This window comes from Ananas comosus, linkage group 4, assembly GCF_001540865.1.
Source record: "Ananas comosus cultivar F153 linkage group 4, ASM154086v1, whole genome shotgun sequence".
Taxonomy (NCBI): Eukaryota; Viridiplantae; Streptophyta; class Magnoliopsida; order Poales; family Bromeliaceae; genus Ananas; species Ananas comosus.
In genome coordinates, this window is record NC_033624.1 from 1839108 (window position 1) to 1863662 (window position 24555).

The window sequence follows — 24555 nt, forward strand, 5'->3', positions numbered from 1 at the left end:
CATTTTTCACAAAAAACCGACTTGGCAATTTGACACAAGCATGACGACACGTCTAAAATCGATAACAAATTTTTACTATATAAACAGAATAGAAAGCAAAGCATAATTTCTGTAATAAATATCAACACTAAATGCAATAAATTTGAGATTTCCATACTACATGTTAAAAAGAAAAATATACTGAAAAAGATGGTTCATTTTTTAATACACAAATGTAATACTAAGAGTTTGACTTGCCAAATTGCATTTCTTCAGGTTAACCAAGCACCAAATAAAATTACATCTCCTGGTATAACCAAGTACCATATAAAATTACATCTCCTGGTATAACCAAGTACCATATAAAATTACATCTCCTGGTAGAGCCCTAAACAGCAACGCATTAAGTGGTTTACTTCATAGAATGTAAAACAGGTATCTGATCAAGTACTCAGATAGGTCACTACTGATCAAGTACTCCAACATTCTTTTTCCCTACTAAAGTACAACAGGTATCTGATTTACAAATTTTTCTGAATTTCAAGATGAATGGCCACGGTAAGTAAATGATTGTGATTACCTTTAAACTTTCTCAGATGCAAGACTGCTAGAAGTTCGGAAGCCTGCTTTGGGTAGACAGAAGGATGTCTGTTTAGCTGGTAAGAACTTCGAACCTGACTCGTCCGTGCTTGTTTCAAGGCCACACTCTACGCATAGAGTTTCTAGATCTGACTCCTACTCGGTTTAGAGTGGTTCAAAGACAACTAGTCAAGGCGATGTTTACCAATCTTCCCAGCATTAATAATCTAAAAATTCCAACTGAGTGCCAAAACAACTTCGTACCTTGATCATTAGGATTTTCGAGAGGTGTGTAAATGGATAGGGTTGAAGTTTGTAGCCCGCATAATTGATGTACAATATTGCCTGTGCACGGACCTTCAACAAGAGAACAATGGAAACATCTATTATTATGGTAAACAAGTTATTAAGAGGGAAATTTTTATTCTTTTAAAAGTTAATCCTAAAAGATGCAGGATTTCAATCATCCTAAATAGGAAAACTAGTGCTGATATTGTGCTGCTCTCCAATGTTGAAAAAGAAAAGTTGAACTAGGTAACAGTAAACCAAGAACTCCAAAATAATAATGTAACCATCTGAGAATCCAGAACAGAAAATATAACATGAACAATCTGGTTTGCAAAATTGACCTCATTTAGAAATGGTTCAGCAAGACACAACTGCAGATCAGTCGCTTCAGACGCTAGCAATGCAAAGAAATGTTTGAAGTTTCCCAGTTGGGAGTACCTACGAGAAATAGATAAGTTCAGAGAGTTATTCTGTTAATGAGTTACAAGATATCCATGAAGAAATAAACAGGGACAAACGGAGGGGAAAAAGGGCATGATAACATAAAATGACGCGTCACTAAGGGATTACACAGGATTTGGTGTCATATGATTTTAACATAAATTACCTCAACAAAGTCCGAGCAAAGCGCATTTGCTCTGACCGGAGAATTGAAGGTGATAGTTGGCGGTACCACAATGAGAGTGACTCACCCTAAGGTTCAGTGCAAGAGTGAAGATTAATCTATCAACAAGCCGCTGAGAAGCAGTAACTACCAGAAAGCCAGAGACCGACCATTTTTGGTATCTTACAGCCCAGATGCAGCAGCACATACAAAGAATGAAACTCAGCTTCATTCTTCTTTATGGACTTTCGATTAATACGATACAAGTCAAAAAGGGTCAATAAACATTTCATCATCTGCTCCATGTTGAGGTAACACAAGGATGATACATCAGGCTTGCTCCAACAGCTGGCGAGTTTTCGATGCGATGTAATGTGAAATTTCACCTGCAAATTTTCAATAGGTATTAATTGAACATATAATTTAAAGTTCCCTAACAATGTAAGATGTAAAAGGACATCTTTCTGCAACAGGAAAAGAAATGAAAAGGAGTCCTCTTTCAGAAGCTATAATGGAAAGACAGCCAAAGCCTAGCCCAGATTTAGTAGATAGGGAAGCATAAAGTGACAAAGTCCTCACAAACACTAAACACTAAACTCCTATGCTTAATGCGTATATCGAAAGGTATATTAGTATATTACACATTTTACTTGCTAGTGTAAAACTATAGCTGAGGATACCAAAGGAGTTTGACAAGATAAAGTGGTACCATCTCCTCGTACATATGAATTGCTTGATCATTAACAATATTCTGCATACTAAGGTCTTGCCGGATAGATCTTGTCCTATCAAAGACGAAATCATGAACAATTTCAAACGGATATGGCGAAGAATCCAATAAGCTCAGAAGATAATCCAATGTCTTTTGCAACACTGGCAGTGGCCGCATATCTGACGCCTGTACATCCAAAGTAGAGATAGTTCTGCAAAACTAACAGAAGACCGAATGTTAGAAAATACAACCAATCATCAGGAAGTATAGCAATATTAACCAGCTAAGAATTCTAAAACCGCAATCCAGCATCACATTAGATCTCAAAAATACAATGGAATTCAAGGTAACAGCGAGTATCCGGATAAAAAATGAGCTTGTTAGACCCAAATCACTATCCTGAATGCTTAAGCCCAAGTTACTCGAACTAGGGTACTAGTTTTTATATACCAATATATAAGCCCTTTTCAATCCAACATGGACTACCGGGATGCCACAAATGTAACCATAGTGAAAATTGATCAGAGAAAAATAGAGAAAGTACTACAAATGCAACTAATCCATGAAGATTTCGTACAAATTAATTCTCAAAGCAATAGTAAAAGCGATCGATCTCTACAAGACAAGTACTCGATCACCAAATTACATCGTATCGACAACAAATCATTCCCTATCTAAAAAATAACAAAAAATTTCACGGAAAAATTAACAGAGATTAATAATTTACCTTTTTAACGGCGAGATCAGGAGAAGTTCTTTTGGGATTCCCATCGACCCTTTCGAACACCGAGAGGTCTCTCAGCCTCTGTCGCTGAGCCCTCTCCTTCGCTGCTTATAGGAAAGGAAAACCAAATTCAAAATCCTACATCCCCATAGCACAAATTCCTACTATTACTGCTGCAAGAGAAATCACATGACATGCGATCACAAAACGCTAAGAGCTAGGGTTTTCCCAAGATGGGGAGGGGGAAGAAGAGGAAGAGGAGATGAACCTGGGCACATATCGGGGCAGGTTCCGACGAGAGAGGCGGTGTTGGGGGAGAAGTGGTCGTCGCCATGGGAGCGAGGAGCGTTCGCATCACTGGATGAGGGGAGAGGCGATTGGTAGGTTCCCTTCCCACTTCTCCTCTGCATCCTCACCTCTCTCTCTCTCTCTCTCTCTCTCTCTCTCTCTCTATCTCAATCGACTCAGTGATCAAGTTCCCAAACGGGCGCTCTCTTGAACATTTTTCAAGAATTGTTCGAGGGGACGCTACACACCAACCCTATTGATTATACTTATATTTATTTAATTCCGAAGAAAGACGGAGCTAAATGGGCGGATGATTATCGACCTATAAGCCTGCTGAACGGAATTCATAAGATCCTATCCAAAGTTTTAGCCAATCGACTGGAGATGGTTATGGGAGATCTGATATCACCCACCCAATCGGCTTTCTTGAAGGGAAGAAATATCACTGATGCTTTCGCGACGGTTCGTGAGCTGATCGGCTGGGAGAGTAAGCTGGAAACTGAGGGAGTCGGGGTAAAAGTGAATTTGAGAAGGCATACGACAGAATTTATTGGTCGTTTCTTCTTCGCATTTTAGACTGGTGGGGCTTCGATGATAAGTGGTGCAACTGGATCAAACTTTGTGTGTGCAACGCTAAGATCGTTGTTTTAGTTAATGGCGTACCAACCAAGTGGATAAAGACAAAGAGGGGGGTTCGGCAAGGCGACCCGCTTCCCCCCTTCATCTTTTTACTCGTAGCAGAGTGTCTGGCTCGACTGACGAAAGAGGCAATCTCCAACAATCTTATTAACGGCATTGGCCCTTCTGAGGCTTCCAGGGTTTCCATTATCCAATTCGATGACACTTTTTTCTTCTGTGAGGCCAAGAAGAGATGCATGCGAAATCTGAAATTTCTATGGCAACTTTTCGAGTGGGCATCCGGAATGAAGGTCAATAGGGAGAAATCGGAACTATATTATACTGGTCAAGTGGAAGGAAAAGCGAGTAGGCTGGTACACATACTAGGTTGTAAACTCGGTAGCTTACCCACCAGATATTTAGGCCTGCCGTTGGCAACCAGACCCCTGTCCAAGGAGACTTGGAGGGAAATCATCTACAAGGTTCAACGTAGAATTGATGGTTGGCAAGCAAAACTTCTATCGCGAGGGGGTAGACTTATCCTAGTAAACACCGTTCTCACTAATCTACCTCTTTATTTTCTTGCTGTGTTCAAGACACGAAAATGGGTTATCAAACGCATTGAGGCTCTGCGTAGAGATTTCTTCTGGAGAGGAGGATCCACTTCACCCGGTAAGGGATGTCTTGTTTCCTGGAAGAGCGTCTGCAGGAGCAAGAAAGAGGGAGGCCTCGGTGTCCTTGATTTAACGGTCATGAATCAAGCCCTCCTTGCCAAATGGTGGTGGAAATTTTTTACGGCGCCTCAGTTGCAATGGAACAAGATAATTCGTGAGCTGTTCTATCTTAGAAGAAGACTACTAAAAGAGGGCAGGTGCTTTCGATCATCCTCCTTTTGGTGGAAGGGCATTCTAAGTCAAAAAGATATATTCAACTGGGGAGTCTGCTACAAGTTGGGCAATGGGTGTATTATCGACTTTTGGTCAGACCGGTGGTGTGGGGAAACCACTCTCTCTTCGACTTTTCCTGAGGTGTTCCGGTCATCGACTCGTAAAAGTTTGAAAATCAGTGAATGCTCAAATAGTAACGACTGGCACTAGGACAAGATTCTAAGTAGCACCAGCACTAGTGACCACAGGATGACTGCATGCATCTCGGCCCTCAAGGCACGGCTCTCCTCCTTCAAACTTGGACTGGGACCGGACAGTGTGCATTGGAGGTGGAGCCCTGACGAGCGTTTTACTGTGAAGTCAACGTATTCGGCAATGTGTGACGGGGGGACGAGAGATGGACGGACCTGCAAAATTTGGAAGATCTGCATACCATTAAAAGTTAAAGTGTTCTACTGGCTTGTCCTCAAGAAAAGACCGCTTACTGTAGATAATTTATTAAAAAGAGGATGGATAGGCAACACAAATTGTGTGCTGTGTGGGTCTGATATGGAAATGGTAGACCACCTTTTTTCTCAATGTGTATTCTTCAAATTTCTTATGGTGATGTCATTGGAGGATGTCCAAGCAGGAGATTTGGCCGAAGATGTGCATATGGTTTGGGACAGACGGAGCGGAAGGATGGGGTCTCAGTCCATGAGCGATGATTTACCTGGACTAATTGCCTGCTGGTGGGTTATTTGGGAGACCAGGAATGGTGTGATCTTTAGGAGGAATCAGACTGATCCAATCTGTTGTTGCTATAAGGTTAAACAGCTGACGTCCCTGTGGGAAAGTTTAGCCCTATGGAGAGACACTGATTTTTCTTTTTTTTTATTTGGTCTTTGTCCGGCTTTTCATCTCTTCAGAGACCTTGTTGCCTCACCCATATAGCTAAGTTCATATCCTGAATGAATGAAGCGGGTAGCGTGCTACCTTTTTCTCAAAATTTTTTTTTTTCCAAACAGCTAGCAAAAAAATAAATAAATAAATAAATCCTAAATTAGATTTTCTCACATATTTTATTATTTTTTTAATAATAAAAAGTCACGAAGGGTTTTTAAATCTAATGTACATCCTTAATAACAGAGTATGCAAATATTATTTTAAAAAAAATAATATTATTTGTACAATGTGGACTGGATGTGGATTGCACACTCCTACCCATCCAAAGAATCATAATTCTCTACTGATTTTATTTTATCAATTTTTTTTAATTTAAAATTTAAAAAATTATTGCAAATTTTTGAATAGTATGATATAAAATTTACGCCCTATCAACGAAATACACATGTAGCATTTTTCTTAGAAGCATTAAAATAGCAAATAAATAAATAAAAGAAAAACAACAATAATAACAATTTTGTTATATACTGTAGAATATTATATTTATACGTCATTAATCTATTAATTATCCGTCAGTTGATATCTTTGTTAGTTAATTCGGAAATTATAAAAAATTTGAATTAAACGGTCCGTCTACGAATTTATTTCAAAGAAAGAGAATTATTCATGCTGAATAATTCACGAATTATTTCCGAATTATTAAAAATCTGAATAAAAAACTTATAATTTTTATATTTTAATATAGATTATTATTTTATATTTTATATTTTATACTAAATCTATTTTTTAAGCCGAATTTTTTAATTAGAAAATAAATTTTATGCGTATTATACCCGTACCAAATTTTCACTGAATCCGAATTAACTAACTATCAACTTGATATATGCAGTTCCAGCAAAAAAAAAAAAAGCATTTTGTAATGCCTAAAATTTCTGCGACGATAAGAATAACAACAATTAAATGTATTGAGTTTTGATTAACTGATGTACACGTGTTGAACACACACAATGTTTTGGAAGGTCGAAAGTATTTGTGAGAAGAAAATTAATTAACATTCGATTTTAGTTCTTAAATTTTAATTTATTATATTTTATTTTATATTTAAAGTTTGAGATAAGATATAACCAATATCTATCATTATATATATTTCGGATCTGACTAAATATCCCGAGGATTATTGTTGTAATTTTCCTGGCTGTTTGGTTCATTAGGTTGAGCTCGAGAAAAACCTAGTATGAGCATATATAAATTTACATATGTGACATTGGTTTTTATTTTTTGCCCTTTTTATCTTATCTGAAGAGTTGATAGTTAAATTTACATATGTGAAATTGAAAAATAATAAGTTTATTTCGAGACTAGTGTATGTTTGCTAAATATTTACAAGAGAAATGCTCTTGATCGTTGAAATTTTCTATAGATTATTAATGTGCTGATAAATTATTGTAACACGGCAAATTATTTGTGCGAAGCGGTCAAACGCTTGCTTATCATGTTTATCACTATATTAATAGCTAGTTAATGCAAAATTTCCGGATAACCCATATCTTACGTAATGATCAATTGGATCAAAATTTTCCAACTCTCTCTCTTCTTTTGACATTGATACTTTTGGTTGCTCTGCTTCACCAAAAAAAATAAAAAAAAACTCCCGAAACAACCTTCGAAACCATTGACTAATTCTTCTCACGTCTACATGCGAAATTTTCTTCATAAAAGGCATTTTTACAGTTCTTGTAAATTTATTACACATGATCGAAACCATTCTCAAAAGAAAACATAAAATTCATGTGAGAATTTCACAATAACAAAGAATGTAATTAAGAATTGTTTTCTCACCTATATATATATATATATATGTATGCTGCTTATTAGAATCCACACTTATTCAGGAAGTGGCGCAATCTACGAACTGCGTATACTCATCAGCCAAGCAAGCCTCCCAGAATCTCCTATTATCTTCCAATTCATTCTCCGACTCCTTTTTCGCGGCATCTTTCCCGCCCTTTTCGCCCTCCACCGCCTCCGTCGCCGCCGCAGCATCTCCTCCGATCGCCCTGCGGTGGTTCTCCGCCTCCCCCGTCCCGATCACCCCCCTCCTTTTGAACCACATCACTCCCTCGTCGGCCTCCCAATCGCCGCCGCCGCCACTGCTCGATTCTGCATCGTCGTGTTCGTCCTCCGCAACCTCAACATCATCGTCATCATCACTAGGAATATCAATCACTTCGTAGAGTTTATCTTCCGAGTCGCCGCTCGCTTCGTAACCGATAAGCGAAGGACCAACGCCACTGCCGCCACCGCCGATTTGAGCGCTTCGACTCATCGCGATCGAGCTCGAAGCCGACCCATTACATCGCCGGGCCCTCGAGGCGATGATTTATACTATATACACACATATACGGATGGATCAGCATGCGGTTGGTGTAGGTTTCCTCAAATGTGGAAATTCTATGCGGGGAAAGGCGTGGGTGTGAGACACGAGCGGCGTGGACGCGAGGAAGTGTTCGTTAGAAATGTTGACGGGGGAGCGGAAAAAGTATTACCTGCGCCGAGTGCATCGCTCATATATAATTCCGTACAATTTTAGCAGATAATAGTTCGCAACATGGTTGTTCGCTCGCGCACAGTTGCAGCTGCACTACAGTTGTAATTCTATATAAACTAAATTTGTTGTTTGATTTTGATACATTTGAATTTGACTGTCACAGTTGGAACTATCTGAGGAGGCTTAACTGCAACAACAGTTGGCGAAAGTAACTTTAAAATTAAAAATAAACTTACTTTCCTAATAACCTTTCTACCACACATAATCGAACAAGTTATTTATATATAGTTGTCTTTCAACTTTATATCTAACAAAATAAAATGTATACATTTATAATTGTTGTGTTTTCAACTATACTACATTTACAATTACATCGCGTTTTCATTGGACCAATCAATTTCGAGCCCTCCATAGTAGTGTTTTAGGGCACATATAGGGTTTGCTAAAACTATTCTTGAATCAATTAGTAATAAATAGATTATTTTTAAATTTTTATATGGTATGAGATTTAGTTCAAATTTTTCTATTTTCAAAGAGCTCTAAACTCAATTCTTCCTATCAACACACGTGACATGATTTATCTGGTCTCCACCTAGCAGGAGTCCAAAAAAATATTAAGGCTTCGTTTAAAATTGCGAGGAGATTGAGTTATGTGCGGTGAGAAAGTACGTTGGAAAAATACCTCATTTTGTTCCCGTACGTAATATATATATTACGATGAGTCGATTATAATATATTTTTTGCGGATCTACAGAAGAACACAGAAGCGTATCCCTATACACTTTTATCCCAACTCTATTTTATCTAATAGCGAGCGTTAGATAGGCCTTAATACCAAACTAAGTCGGAGGCCATTTCTGCATCATTTACGAGTGCAGTGCACGGTACACCGGGTGCGCGTAACAGTTTATGGAGGGGGGTGGGTAGTTGGTACAGTGGGTAGAGCGGCGGTGTTCAGTTTTTTCAAAGCGAGTTTTTGGTCTCATGAAAACGCGGGGCGGTGGGTCATCGTCAATCGCCGAATCGCCGGCCCAGGACGGCTTCCCACGGATCTTCTAGAAGATAATAATTCGACTTTTTATTTTTTGTTTATTTAAATTTTTATTTTTATTTATGCTTAACTCTTTTTGTTTGGTCAAACATACATGAAGTCCCCCCTTCAAGTACTGGTGTTGTGAAATGGCCCCCTAGATTATTTATTTACTTATTTCCTGTATTGAGATCTTCTCCGCTTCTGATTATTTTTTTTTGTTTTCGGAATTAGTTGACTTTTGGGCAAATAAATTACAGATCTAACCGAATTGACCGGTAATTTTGTCACATTTAAAATTGAATTAATTAGCTTTAAATCGCTAATTGAGATATGAAATTTAGTCAAAATTTAAATAAGAAAAGCACAGAAGTTAAAAGGGTGAAAACCAGAAAAATTAAAACTGAGGGGTCTGTTTCGAAATAGCCTCTAGGGGGGCGCCAAACATTTTGACTTTTTTTAAAAAATTTTTTGGGTGCGTGCAACGTCAACTCTCCCCATCTAGAGACGGAGAAATTCTATACTATCATACTTGTACCACATTATTAACAATCATCTTTTTTTCTTTTTAAACAAAAGTACAATAAAAATATATTTTTATAATCAGGACGGGATATATATCTTTAAAAGAAGATTTTTGATTGGTTTGTTACGTTACATTACCAATATACCTGTTGTATTCTAGAATTTTTCCTAAAAACAGGGTTGTAGAGACGGGGTTGGTGATCCTCCACAAGCGACTACAACTCATACACTTTTCCGTACTATGAAATTGGACTTTATTCATTTAATTTGTTGGTAAATGGTAACTATCTTTTTTTTTTTTAGAAAAAATAATAAATTATTTGAGAAAACTCATGAAGTAACGTGTTTCAGTCGTGACGTGAGCTTAATATGAATTAGTATACGTACACAGGTACTTCGGGAGGGTTTGGGATAAAGACAAATAAGTAGAATCATTTTTTTTAAAAAAAATGAAATTCTATGAAAGGGGACAAATACCTACAGCCTACTCACCATATTTTTTATTTTTTAATTTATTTTTTTTCTGTAGTCGCAGGTTTTTGTTGTCTCATCTTTGTAACTTAATTTATTTTTTAATAATATTTTTTTCTCAAAAAAACCTATTTAACTTTTATATTTATTTCTAAAGGCTTAGATGATCAAATTTATTCTTTTATTTTTATTTTTATTTTTGTTATTTGTCTATGCATTTTTTGTCGGTTGATCTCGGGGTTGTCTCGGACCAATCCCAAATTAAGTCCAACCACCGAGTTAAATGGGGATAAATTTAAAAGAAATTAGAACTTCAATATTAGCAATCCCAAATTAGGGCATAAATTTTGTCACTTAAATTTTCTAGGGAGTATATTTAACAACTCAGATGACTCTTTTTTATAGAGGTAACGGCTATTTTTAATAATAGTAGGCTAGCAGAGTTTTAACTCTAAAGTCGTGTTTGTAGTCGAATAAAATTTTTTATCATACTTATTCTGCTAAATACACCCAAATATGTTAGAGATAACTTATTTTGGTCAAAAAGGATTGTTCCTTATTATTTTGAAATAACCCGTTAAAGAACTATTCTCCCTAATAGGACTATTCTTCAGCTTATCCTTCGTCTAATTGTTCTCTCTCTTCGCAACACTTTCCTCTATTCTTTACTATAGTTAAAACAAATAACCAAACATAATTTTGACTATTCTAGGCCCCCTTTGGTTCAAGGGATAACGAAAGTTATTCTCACTATTCCGCCAAACAGGATGAATTTTTACCGGAATACTTTACCGGAATATTATTATTTTTTATTTATAAAAATTTACTATCTTTCTTATTCAATCTTACCTAACCAAACGCTATTTTTTTTTATTCTCAGGAATAATTCAATTTTCATCCAAACGCAAAATTTATCTAATCCCCGCTTATATCTCAATTTATACATATCTCTGCAATAACCACTTTTTGCTTATCCCCGAACCAAACGATTCCTAAAAGTAGGAATATGTCAAGTCAAACATAATATTTCTTGTTCCTCCCTATCTTATAAGTTATTTCAGGAATAAAAGTATCGATTCCTTCAAATATTATTCCGTGACCAAACACAATGAACTCTGTGAGGATCTAACCAGTAAGAGAGAACTATAATAACCAGAAGAGTAAAGCAAGGAGTAACGACTAAGTAGAGTGACAAAGTTTGACCAAGCCAAGCCCAGTCCAATAGCCCCCAGGACTTCACAGACTGAGGCCCAATTGGCCCATTTACCAATTTATTATTTTTTCAGTCCAATATTTTTGATATTTTGTATTTTAGTACAATCTATTCTCAAATTCTCCAATGCAAGTCACACCACATCCCCACGTCTCAGAGCAATCTCATCATCGGCGGGTTGCGACAGGTCCAAGTCATTACGGGAATAAGCGAGCATTGTGAGTTATTCCGTAGGATAGACTTAATCCCATCCTGTTGGGGGTTTCTTGTGTCCACGTCGAGCATTATTTATAATAATTTTAGATTAATTTTTGTAAATATCCTTTCAAATTGTAAAATATAATTGATACCCTTGCACACACTAATAAAGGATTTAGGATTGGGGCTTTGGATTTAAAATTTAAGAGGGACATTTGTCATAAATTTATATATTTAGAGAAATATGAATGGTAGATTAGATTTTGAAGAAGGGAGTTGGATGAGAGAGGTTGTAATCATAGCACTCATAATTTTATAGCTTGAGCGAGATTAATGTTCAGTGTAACAGATATTTTATACACTCATTGATCATAACATAGGTGACAATAACTTTGGAAAGCCTACAGTTTTATGTCAAAAAAGAAAGAATTATATAGAAACAACAACATTCAACTAAATATTGCAATTACAGGCGGAAAAAAAAAAAAAACCTAAATATTGGCATCTGATAAAAGTAGATAGATAGATAGATCGTAGTACTCTTTTTTTGTTTTTTTTCAATATCTATTTTACTGGAAACAATTATAGTATTTACTGAATTTACCTTCACAATCACAGTTTGGTATAATGAATACTTTCTCCAAAAAATAGTTCGAAAAGATCAAATATCGTGAATGAAAAAGGAGACAAAAAAAATCTTTTTATAGTTTCATTGGGTAATCGAGTGCTTAATTTGAATCACAATAAGTAAGGTTGAAGTCAAAAAGAGGTGACTGATAGTAATTAATCTATGATTATAATTAAACTAACAAAGTTTATAAGCTCCTTTTTGGTCAAGCTCATCATAATGATCTTAATTTGTCCAACCATGGTAGTCATGAATCCAACCAGTTTGGCAAAATTAACTCTAATATGGCTTATATATATAACAGAGTTATACAATTATAGAAAAACATCAATCAGCTTCATTAAACGCGATGTCTGTTATTTTGTGTAAACTCATGCACAAAGCCTGGGGATCGTGTTACTTAGACATTCTAATCACACTTAGTTTTCAGTTCGAACCGTAGTGATTAATCTATGATTATAATTACATGTACATCATAAGGGATGTACATTTTATAAGCAACGACTCAAAAATTGATAAAACACTATGAATAGGATGTATGGGTAGCATTGCTCTCCCTTTTTTCTTTTTCTTTTTCTTTTTTTTTTCTTTTTTTTTTGAGAGAGAGATAGGTAGCATGCTACCCGCTTCGTTTATTTCATTTAGAAATAAACTTAGCTGGAAATGTAAATCAACTAGGATTCGAACTTGGATCTCGGGTACCAACCACCAAGCCCTTTGCCACTTGCTCTAGAGACGGTGCTCTAGGGACGGTCGGTCATTGCTCTCCCTTTTAAAGAGCACCAAAGTGGAGTTCATGTAACTCCCAATACCCTGGTTCATGGTCGACTTGGTAGACTGGGTCCATTTACTATTATTATTAATATTATAATTATTTGTTCTTCTCCCAACAAGAGGATCCACCCACATCCAGCTATCCAACCTCTAGCTGAAGTAGCTCAAGCATTAAAAAACCCAACAGCTTCTCCCCCAACTCCTCTACACCTTCATTATGACACAAGAGGGGCAATCACAAAAAAGATGATGTAGACCTCTTACATGAAATGGATGTAAGTCGGAACCCTCCTTAGTTCTTTCCAAAGAGAAGCCAAAGCGCATCTAGCTCACTGTGGTGGCTCAGAAAAATGGCTTCTTCCCTCAAACTCTCCTACCAAAGGCTTGAGAAGCTCCCTCTTGAATCAGATGAAGATCATAAATTGATTAAAAAGAACTACTTAGAGGATCTTATGGTTGTTAGGAGGAGCAGAAGATGTGGCAGCAGCAATGGCGGTCGACAATGGTGGGGGTGGCGGCGAAGCAAGCCGAGGGTGAGAATAGCAGGGCTTAGAAGGCTTTGTAGGAGGAAGGGGAATCTAGTTGCTAAAGCATTGAGAGTGACAATGGCCAAGGTGGTGAGGAGGTTTAAGGAGGGAAAACCATACATTGGAGACTTATTTGCAGGGAATTACATGTTCATGCAAGTAGCTCCTTCACCAACTATGGGCTCTCTCAAAAAGTCCTTGCCAAACTATTACTACCACCACTACAACCACCATAATATCATCATCCCAACACCTACTGTGAGGTTTAATTATATCTGAAGAATTCTATCTAATCGTGTTCTTTTTGCATCTATATTGACTATGATTAACTGATTTTTGTTGTTGTGTTTTAATTTCTGGTTCAATCAAGTGTATGTGAACAGGTATGTGTTCAATCCTCTCCATCAAATGTTTTCCATGAGTACTCTGGAAATAAGATTGTATTCGAATAAATTATTTTTTTTTTCTTGAGTCTCTATTTAAATTAGCTCAGTTCCGTCATCTGGTGTTATGATCTCTTTCTTCTCAAAGAAATGCTATGCTTACAAACAGCTTTACAAACCTTTTAAAAACTCGCTAAGGTAAGAATTAAGTTCAACCAATGAAACCCATGGTTTTGTAGAAAACTCGTAAAAAATTTGTAAGCATAGCATAATTCTTTTTTCCCCTGCAGAAAATATGCTCTAAAACAGGAGTGTCGGTGTCGGTGTTGCATTTAATAGCTTGATTAACAGATGAGAAATGATGTGGAAGAGCAATGCAAACAATAATTTCTCCTTTTAGTAGTTAGGTACTCACCCATTTATGTAGTGGACAAGTCATGTGCTCTCCTCGTGTTCCCAATAAATGATGCACTGCTCAGTAGCACAGCTCACGAGATCATTCAACAAACTCCAAACTTTTTCAGAGCATTAAGTAACATTGCTGTTGCCGTTTCCACGAATACATACGATCGATATCTCGCAGAAATAAGTTATTCAGTGTGCGTTTCCCTAAAACAAAGAAAGCAGAAAAATAGTTCAAATGATGTGCGAGGTGTGTACACTGATTTACCAGCATGAAAGTTTTCAACAGAAATATCTGTAAAAAACAAAAGTATAGAGATCGCACCGCGGCAACGCTTTTGAAGCCAAAGCCAGATACCATCACCCTCAATAGAAATGGCTGAAACAGGATTTTCCAGTGATGCTCATGGCTTACATTGTGATCCTGTTGCAAACACAGAGAGAGGGTAACATTTGAGATGATCAATCAAAAACTTTCTACCTTTCAGAAAATAATAATCAAGAATTTCCTGCTGCCTTAATATAAAATGACATGACTCACCATTTTTTTAAATTTTTTTACTCCTAGACTATTACCACCTGTAATGCAGGCGAACAGGGTTTGTTCCCAAAACGTAAGAATAAATATATTTCAAGAAAACACGAGAGCAATAAGGTAAAACATGTTGGAGTCCCCCATATTCGTTACTCTTATAAGTGGTGATGCTGATAAAAAAAGAAGATCAAGTTCCACAGTCACGAACATAGTTTAAAAAGTGAAAATAAAAACAACCTACATCAAAATCTTCGCCTAAAAGCTTGCTTTCAAAAAATAATAATAATAAAAACAAAAGAGAAGGAAGAGAAAATGTTTCCTCAATTCCTAGGGAAATTGTTTGCAGTGCATATGAAACAGTATATCCTTTATAGTGAGTTGTTCAAAAAACTAGATTATTGCTTGCCTCTCAAAATAGTGGTGCCAATTTTGCTCTAACCCGAGTTTATCTTGGATCTCCTAATCCGAAATAGTTTGTACAAGCGATGTGCACCCGGTTGGTCGATTCGACCAAATTGTTCTACCTTGTGGCGAGGAGTTTGTAGAGTTTATTCCTTCTCCAATACCTCCATAGAATTTTTAAGTCGGGAATGGGGACCAAGCTCTCTTACTAGCTTCCAAATGGAACGGCATTATACCCACTTGCAGTCCTTTTGAATGTCTATTCTCCATGGTTCCTAATGTGATGCTCACTGTTAACAAATGCTGAGGCAACAGTGAATGGATACTCCAAGTACGATGCCATCTCTCCCTCAGAGCTCACTGTGAGATATCCCCACTAACACAAGTACTTGAAGACACTGTTTTATCCAACAACTCAGATGAAGGTTGGCGGAGGAGTAAAAATAAGTGCTTCTCTGTGCTGTTGGTGATTATTCAGTCTTTATCTCTTTTTTTAGGAGGGAGAGAGAGCTTTGTATGCTGCATNGGGGGGGGGGTGTGGGATTAAGGATGCAGCTACTCACCAAGGACAAAAATCTTAACAGCCGCAAACTTACGAAAGTGGAAGCAGAGGCACAACGCTGCGTGTATCTTTTGCAATGGAGCCTTTGAGAGACCGACCATCTCTTCTTGTGGTGCCCCAAACCTGGAAGCTTCTTACATCAAAGCAGGACCTTCCTGCATCAACCAATGAAGATCTCTATGAAATTCTTGGATCAACATGACTCAGTTAATGAGAAAAGAGGATTAAAAAAAAAAAAAACCCTTCAACACTCTTCGCAAGCTACTGTTGGCAGTTGTGGTTGATGAGGAACAGGTGTATTTTTGACCATATGATAGCTCGTGATCAAAGTTTCCCAGCTGATTCGATGTGAGGTAGTGAAATGGAAGAAAGCAGCAAAATGCAAGCAGAGAAGTGATACTTGTACATCCAAAAGTAGGGCGTAAATCTTACAGCCACCCATCTAAGGATTTAAACATTCCTTTCAAGTTTTTAATATTGAATACAAAAAAATGGTAAGACCATTGTGAAAATATTGACCCCCGGATGGGTAGAACGTCATATTTACAACTACTTTTTGGGTGTTTAGGTAGCATTGCTATGCAAGTAATACTGCATGCATGAATATTTCACATCACGACTTGTTCTCATGATTGACATTGTTACGTGGTTCTAATCACGGAGTACTAGCTCTTTTTGGTTTTCTCATGACTTGGCCAAACTTTCGTGGGGCCCACTTGTACCTTTTTAAATTCCTATCTTTTAGTGAAAGATTAACCCAATTGGTTAAGACATTCAAAAAAAAATGGAAAAAGAAAAAAGAAAAAAGAACCAGACTATTTGTCATATAAATTACCATTACTCTCATCCAACTTGTAAATTTGTGAGATTTGTGAGGAAGCGAATTAGAATTAAAAAATGGCTTTATCTCATAAAAGCTATTGATAAAAACATTCCGTTAATCAAAGGAGATAGCCACCTTGAGGTAAAGAGAGTTTCTACTATCAGCAAGCCTGTAGATGAAAAATAAGTAGCAGGAGATTAGTGGATCCAAGCAGCAAAAAATATGGTAGGAAATTACTAGAGTACATAAATGTTCTAAAGAAAGAAGAATATATAGTTATTGTTAAAAAAGATGATGAAGAGCGTAATTTAGTGATTGAAAAAAGGTTTTTACAAAAGAATGCCAAATATAAACAGATTAACACAGAGAAACCTTCACACAGAATAATAACATAGAACAATATAAGACACAAGACTTCATTGTAAAAACTTAATGAACATAAGGACAAAATTCCCTTACAAATAGAAATTATTTTCAATACCTGGCGTTTCTCAAATGCCAAGGAGAGGCACCCCTAATTGCTTTAGAAAGACTTCTTAGAGCAATTGTGATGAACTGTCTCCCGCATTACTAAATCCGAAAGGCTTCTTCGAGAATTTCACAGATGAAACAAATAAAAATACAAATAAGAGGTAATTAAATAAAGAAAAATGACTGCCTAAAAAAAAACAGAACTGAAGCATTAGGTAAGGATACGAGATCACCAACTTCATTCATCACCCGAGCTTTCTTGCTAGTCCTGAACGAATGGGGGATGAAAGGTGATATTAGAAAAAAATAATAATAGAAAATATTAAAAAAGAGTGATAAAAATGAAAAAAAAATGCAAATACCTTACATATTAACTGCACTCTGAGATGTGTCCTTGACAAAAACAGTACAATGAAACAACAATGTGACCCTCACGACTATGGCATATCTTCGACAACTTTTGCAATGAAGAGGGAACAAAGAAAAAACACATATACATCTGAAGGATTCCAAAAAAATATAACAAAATAAATGTGTACAGAAGGCTGAAAATCAGATCCAAAACAAAAAAAAAACACATACACATCTGAAGGATTTCGAAAAATATAACAAAGTAAATGCGTACAAAAGGCTGAAAGACAGATCCAAACAGGATAAGAACACTGAGTACTACTTACTGTATCCCAGAACAACAATTACACAATCAGAAACACTTTTTATAAATAACTACAAGAAAAATCGTCAATCATCACAAGGTAATTGGAGTGCATCTTCATTTTAAGTGAAAAATTAAATAAATTGATAAAGTTCTGTCTAATGGGATTTAATACAAAATACATGTTGCAATAAAATACAATAAGTGGAAGAACAAGAATTTGGATCTAACAATGAAGCTACTAGTTCCGACATTATAGACATGGCAGGATGGAGTATACATATAGTGGTGTGAAAATATATTCCATCCATCCATTTGTACTATAGCCTGATCATGCAGTCAAAAGAATTTTGCAACTACAAGGGAGTATACATAATAGACAAAATGCTACATCCTGAGAAGCAACTTCTTGCATCAATAAGGTTTACTATGCTTGTTCTCTCTCTTGAGTTGTACCTTAAGCTTTTTAGTTCCTAATTGGAAACCATTCATCACATTAATGGCCTCCTGGGCAGCTGCAGGAGAGTCATAACTTACAAAACCTGCATCAAATAAAGAACATCTGTAAGAGAGAGAGAGAGAGAGAGAGAGAGAGAGAGAGAAAGAGATCAGATCATAGTTAGTTAATTCGGATTCGGTAAAAATTCGGTACGGATATAATACGCATAAAATTCGTTTTCTAATTTTTAAATTCGTTGCAAAATTCGGCTTAAAAAACGGATTCGGTATAAAATATAAAATATAAGATAATCTATATTTAAAAATAAAAATTATAAGTTTTTATTCATATTTTCAATAATTTGGGAATAATTCACGAATAATTCGGCTGGCCCAAAAATTCGCGAATAATTCTCTTTCTTTGGAAAAAATTCGTAAACGGACCGTTTAATTTGGATTTTCAATAATTCGCGAATTAACTAACTAGGGATCAGATAGAGAACATCTATAAAAGAGAGAGAGAGGCATCAGATAGAGAACATCTATAAGAGGGCGAGCGAGCGAACCAAAGCATTTACTAACACCAGTCACTTTGTCTACAAAAACTTTAGCACTCAATACCCTGCCGAATCGCTGAAAGGCGCTTGAGAGGTCTTGGTCGGCATATTCTTGTGGAATATGATAGATAAACAAATTAGCTCCAGGGGGCCCTATATCAATATTTGTTAAATGAAAATCGTTATAAGAAAATCAGGAGGCCCAAAATAAACCCAGCAGAAATAACGCCAAATATTACACAAACACACCAATAAGAAAAAAGAAAAAAAAAAGAGAGGGTGACATACAAGGATAATCATGTACTATCCTGACATCGCAACTTAGTCCTAGAAGTTTTTCACATAGACATTATAGTTCGTGAACATTGCAATTTTATACCTGACCATCAAAAGCAAATCTACGTTTTCTAGATAAAATCACCATTTTACATAAAATCACGTGTTGTCAGAGCCTTTCAGAGGTGGAGCTGCAATATATGAGAAACTTCAAGAGTTCAAGAACTGAACTGTTTGACCAAGAAGTTCAAGGACTAAGTCACCATCAGGATAGTACAAGGACTACACATACATTTACCAGAAAAAAAAAAGGCAGTCCTAACCTTCTATCTGACCTCCGGAGGTCATACTGGTGCTTGTAGATGTATCAGGGTTGCTATTTATGTTTACAGAATTTGCTGCATCATGGGAATTGCCCAATGGCTGTGTGTTTGTTATGTCACTCGGATAAGATATAGGATAATGTTGACCTGGCACAGCAGGATATGGAGAACCTATATATCTGGCAGCCTGCATTGTACTAAATGTTCTAGGAACTGTGCCAGGGGAAAGATCAGCAGTGATTCCACTCAATGTATTTCCTTGATTCACAGGTGACAACATATTGCGAAAAGCAGCCTGGTTATGCATTGAAGCTAAAGGATACTGCATAAGCCCATAAGTTCCCGATGGCTGTACATCAGCAATATAAAGATTTACATCGCATCATGGGAGAAGAACAACATCATTATTAGTCATAGAATAAAGTGCAACATTAAGATGAATATATAGGAATATTTGACGTTCAGTTACACGGAAGCTAAAGATAATTTTTCTAAAGAAAACACAATCATTTCTAAAGAAAACATAAACTTTTAAACAAAAAGTATCAAATATATAAAAAGATATGAATCTATGAACTTATAATTATGAAAAAGGATGAAATGGCTCCAATCAACAAAAAGCAAATATTGCAACAATGACCAAGATCAAACTCTAGCAAAGGTAGTCAGCAAACAATTCAGTGAGCTGTAAGCTAATTTGAAGTAACAATTCCAAAGTTGAAACCAAGAAATATCATGTTGCACAGAAGTATATCACATTTCAAAAACATCACAACTGGAAGACATTTTAACTCTTTGTGAAAGAAAAAAAAAAAATTCAAATGATCAGATAAACAGAGCATGTCTTACCTGATAGCTATATCCGCTGTACTGGGGAATACATCCCATTGGTAAAGCTCCAAATAATGAAGGCTGCTGCATTGGATTTGTGCTCGGATCATTAGATATCTGAGATTTAGCTTTTTGTGCCCTTCGGGCTTGCCTTTCCTTTTCAGTGTCAGCCCACTTAACAACTAAAGGCACATTTGAACCCTAGCACACGTAGATAAGCATGTTTACATTTGTAACATTTATCTGAAGAAGAAAATTGTGCATGTACAATAAGCAGAATATATTTCAAACTCCTTGCTCGAGCTATGGACAGTAAAAGGATAATTATCCAGCAAGTATAAATAAACTTCATACACTGTAGCCAATTAATATCTGCTGGAATGCAAATTTATTCATCTTCATTTTGTCTAAAGTTTTGATTGAAGGCCCTTCAAATGAAAAACCATTACTAAAAGATCATTAAGCTAGATACATATAGATCTAAGTGCTGAAGCTTCATGAGATTTGGTCACGTTATAAAGTTCTAGATCTTTCTGCATCAGTGTACCAAAGCTAACAATCTTCCCTCTAGTACACCTTAGTGAACGGTCCAAAGGAAAAAGAAATTACATGCATCTAAGTTTTAATTGCGAGAACATATTTATTATACATATTGATAAAATCTGACAATGCAGCTCCGGATTACATAGCCACGCATGTTAACACCTACGGATCAGAGTTTTGGAAGTCTCAAGTGCACTCAAGAGGCACCAGAACCATTGAACAGGCTAGTTCCTTCACATTATATTTATCCAGTTTGGAGTTTAATATTTTCGAGACGTTTTTATTTACATAAATTTAAGAGGCCCAAGTGCCTCAGAACTTCAATTCTTGTGCATATAACAGGTCCAAGGTCATAGATCCTCAGTTGAAGTTCAGGCTTATTAGAACTCTTGTTTTACAAATAGTTAAATGTCCCTTCAACAAGATGAGTACTAACCATAATAGCAAATCTTTCTACAACTAAGATTCCTCATAGTGCATGAAATAGGTTAATTTTTGACCCATGGTCACTTTTGGGTGGAACCCATATATCTCTCTTCTACTATTGTTATTCTCTTATTTCTCTCCTTATACCTTATCTTCTCTAGCCCTTTATTTTTTCCCCCTTATTGTTTGATTAAATCTCAAGCAAATGTCAACTCTTGCCTACTAATCAAACTGAACTTTATTACCAGTATTGTGCCATTGACTATAGAATCCAACCATATAACTGTAAGGTATCACAGCCTGATATGACCTTAAGTCCTATACAGACATAAAACAGGAACAAGCAAGTTAATCCATCAATCACAGAACACAAAAGTATGACATTCCACTTACGATAAGTACTATGATGATATTCTATTTGTCTAACAAAGTGCCTATTCCGTTAATTGTCTATTGCATTATAGTGTTACCACACGAGACTAACAGCTTTATTATAATGCAAGCAACAACACTGACCTTAGTCCCCTCTACAACTCTCTAAAATTGTCTCTCGTACAGCACATCAACACTCACTCATGCCTTGATTTGTAAATCAACAGTTTTACTGATTTCAACCGTGATGATGCTCTCTCATTATTAATCTACTGTTCAACTTGCCTTGATTAGTATCAATAGTTTTACAGATTTCAACTGCAATGACATTATTAATCAACTGCTCGACTTTGCAAAGTTTCTAGTAATTTTTTTTTGTAGTCAGAATAATCTTTAACCTCTAGCACCAAACTCCAAAGATATTATGATATAGTGTTCTAAGATCGTGTTGCTTATGCCTATTTCTCAACAAGGCTGTTGCTTTAAAATTGAATCACTGAAAACTTTGTTCACACCACACTAAAGCGTAGTAAGATTAATTCCCCGAAAGACTTAAAACTTCCCAGAAAGCTTAGTATGATCCTCTTCTTATCTTTCTGTTCTCAACATAAATTGACTTCAAAAAGGGAAAAGAACCAATTTGATGTAATATCTATCAAGAAGTTTCAAGGATGAATAAGCAGCAAACCTCCATTTTGTATATCCCATTTAAAGCATCAAGGGCTGCAACAGCTTGCTCTTTTGTTTCATACTTCAAAAAGGCACAGCCTGTAATAGTAATAGAATTAAAAAAAATAAACTTATTAAAGAAATACTGACCCAGAAATGCAGAAATTTTTTTTTACCTTTGCTCGTTTGCTGCGAACCTCTAAGTATATGCAAGTCTTTAATGTTACCATACTTGGAAAATATTGCAGAAACTTCGGCATCTGTGACATTCTTGGGAAGCATACCAACGAAAAGTTTGTGTTCTGAACATAAGTAGAAAGTATAGAGAATGTTATGTTGAATATATCAACATGATGTAACAGTTTAGGGACAACCAGCTATATTTCTATAGTACTAGAACATAACTAAAAAGAGACGGATATCTAGTATTATACCTAATCTTTCCAACTCGCCATCAGCAAACTTTACCTGCATTGGACTAGAAGCCTGAAAAAAAAAAGGAAGAAGGTTTGCACATACTTTGTTCAGAATTATCTAAAGCTTACATAGGTAGAACGGGATGAGTCATATATTTTCAGTAAGGAAACAAACAAAGATGTCATGAATGCAAAAGTTATGAACTAGACTCAGAGAAGTGGAGAACCGCATAGAATAATTTTATCCAAGTTTTTCCGAAAATAAATGGTCAGAATAGTTGAAAACTGAATGTAATTGGTACAAGCAATCCTACATCTAATATATTTCTTTGTTAATATAGCGGAAGCACAAAGTGATACATTTTCTAGCATAGTAATGTTCTAACAAATAGAGTACTTCTAATCTTCCTTTTAATCCCTTGTTAAAAGATAGGAATTCAGCCAGATTATTTACAACATTTTGACACAGGATGAGATTGGTGATCTGAAGTGGATCTAACAGGATATTGCATGGTACTATATCATTATTTGAATCCTGTGATCGCATATTTCGACAGTTTTGATGAAAAAGAATATTCAGCAATAATCAACAATCATGTTTAGAATGGACCGAGTAATATTCAAGAAACAATTTCTTGAAACATATTTAAGAGTGCATGTTAGGCAGCTGATCATACTGTTCCAATGATAGCTAATAGCCTAATCTCAAATTTGCTCAGAAAATGTTCGTCCTCTTGCTCTCTACATTGTTCTTATATTTCCATATTGTCATTGAAGCACAATTTCTCTCCTAATGACAAGCATGCACTGATTTCAAACAGATCGATGCAAATTTCCTGAGGATCTAAACCTTCCAAGAAGATATCAAGAAGTTCCTAATGAAACATCCCTCTATATTAGTCAAAAGTCAACAATTTAAAATATTAGCTCCAGTCTAGCACAAATCCACATGGCCAGTATCAGATTCCAGATCCTCCCCACCATCCACGATCCAAAACACCCTTTAATTCACCAATGCAGTCAAATACATCCCCAATTATCAGTCAAATTCTCAGTCATTTCTCAAATCCGAGTAGGAAACAAATATTTCGACTCAAATTCGCACAAGAATTTCAAACTACAAATTTTTTTTTTAAAAAAAAAACCTAAAATTCAAATAGATAGCTCTTAACAGATAAAGAATCATCATTATAACAGAATCATAAGCACAGATCTGACACATCCAATGTAATTTAGAAAAAAAGGTAAAAAGAGAATGGACCGGGGCATACTCCGGGCATCGTGCGCTTGTTATGGCAAGCATTAATCGCCTTGTCGGCCTCCTCTCTCGAAGGGCAGATTAAGAAGCAGCAACCTAGAATCGGTCAAGGAGGAGACCAAATTTTACCCCAAAAAACCCCTAAATTCGCAGCAGCATTACCAAGATCCAAACACCAAAAAAAAGAAAAAGAAAAGGGAAATTAAAAAAGAAAAAGAAAAAAGGAAATCGAAACCTCGGGAGGCTTTGGTGATCTTGTCCCTGATGATGTTGACCTCGTCGACGAGCGCCACCTCCTTGAACATGGCGAGGAGCTCCTCCTCCGTGACGTGCTTCGGTACCTGCCCAACGAAAAGCTTCACGCTCTCTCCTCCTCCTCCTCCTCCTCCTCCTCCTCCCCCCTTTGTCTCCTCGGCGCCGCCTCCTCCTCCGCCGCCGCTTCTCTCACCTCCTCCTCCTCCTCCTCCTCCTCCCTCCGCCATTACCCTCTCTCCTCTCTCTCTCTCTCTCTGATGACGGTGATGATGATGTTGATGATGATCTAAGTTAGCCGTTTGGGCTCTGTGACTTGTTCTTCCTCCTCATTGCGTTTTGTTTAATTATTAATTAACAAATGGTTATATTTTTCAATTAGTTAAATAAATAAATATTTTTTAAAAAAAAGTTACTCAACAAACACCGGCTTGCATTTAAACCCAAGTGTGGACCCAACGGCCTACAAGTGGGGCCCACTAG

General features: G+C 36.4%; 4 protein-coding genes across 8 annotated transcripts; 1 reads left to right on the forward strand and 3 right to left on the reverse strand.

Moving 5' to 3' along the window:
* LOC109709648 (SAC3 family protein C) lies at positions 162-3562 on the reverse strand. 5 transcript variants are annotated; one of them, XM_020231959.1, is made up of 9 exons: positions 3155-3562; positions 2890-2990; positions 2160-2381; positions 1621-1836; positions 1454-1539; positions 1188-1284; positions 823-915; positions 560-714; positions 162-474 (listed from the first exon to the last, which is right to left on the reverse strand). In XM_020231959.1, exons 1-8 carry the CDS (start codon positions 3294-3296, stop codon positions 562-564), a joined length of 1110 nt encoding a protein of 369 aa, XP_020087548.1. In that variant the 5' UTR covers positions 3297-3562; the 3' UTR covers positions 162-474; positions 560-561. The 5 variants fall into 5 exon arrangements, with proteins under 5 accessions (XP_020087548.1, XP_020087547.1, XP_020087550.1 ...); XM_020231958.1 differs by having other exon boundaries at positions 162-714; positions 3155-3558; XM_020231961.1 differs by having other exon boundaries at positions 162-714; positions 2160-2373; positions 3155-3296.
* On the reverse strand, positions 7245-15685 carry LOC109709175 (zinc finger protein AEBP2-like). The gene is made up of 4 exons (XM_020231261.1): positions 15323-15685; positions 14589-14687; positions 14277-14470; positions 7245-8110 (listed from the first exon to the last, which is right to left on the reverse strand). Exon 4 carries the CDS (start codon positions 7888-7890, stop codon positions 7453-7455), a length of 438 nt encoding a protein of 145 aa, XP_020086850.1. The 5' UTR covers positions 7891-8110; positions 14277-14470; positions 14589-14687; positions 15323-15685; the 3' UTR covers positions 7245-7452.
* Positions 13100-13956, forward strand: LOC109709173. The gene has a single exon (XM_020231260.1). It carries the CDS (start codon positions 13302-13304, stop codon positions 13755-13757), a length of 456 nt encoding a protein of 151 aa, XP_020086849.1. The 5' UTR covers positions 13100-13301; the 3' UTR covers positions 13758-13956.
* On the reverse strand, positions 17805-24420 carry LOC109709172 (RNA-binding protein BRN1-like). Its single transcript, XM_020231259.1, has 9 exons — positions 24056-24420; positions 23834-23916; positions 22581-22632; positions 22323-22448; positions 22166-22245; positions 20155-20337; positions 19306-19654; positions 18716-18859; positions 17805-18253 (listed from the first exon to the last, which is right to left on the reverse strand). Exons 1-9 carry the CDS (start codon positions 24300-24302, stop codon positions 18126-18128), a joined length of 1392 nt encoding a protein of 463 aa, XP_020086848.1. The 5' UTR covers positions 24303-24420; the 3' UTR covers positions 17805-18125.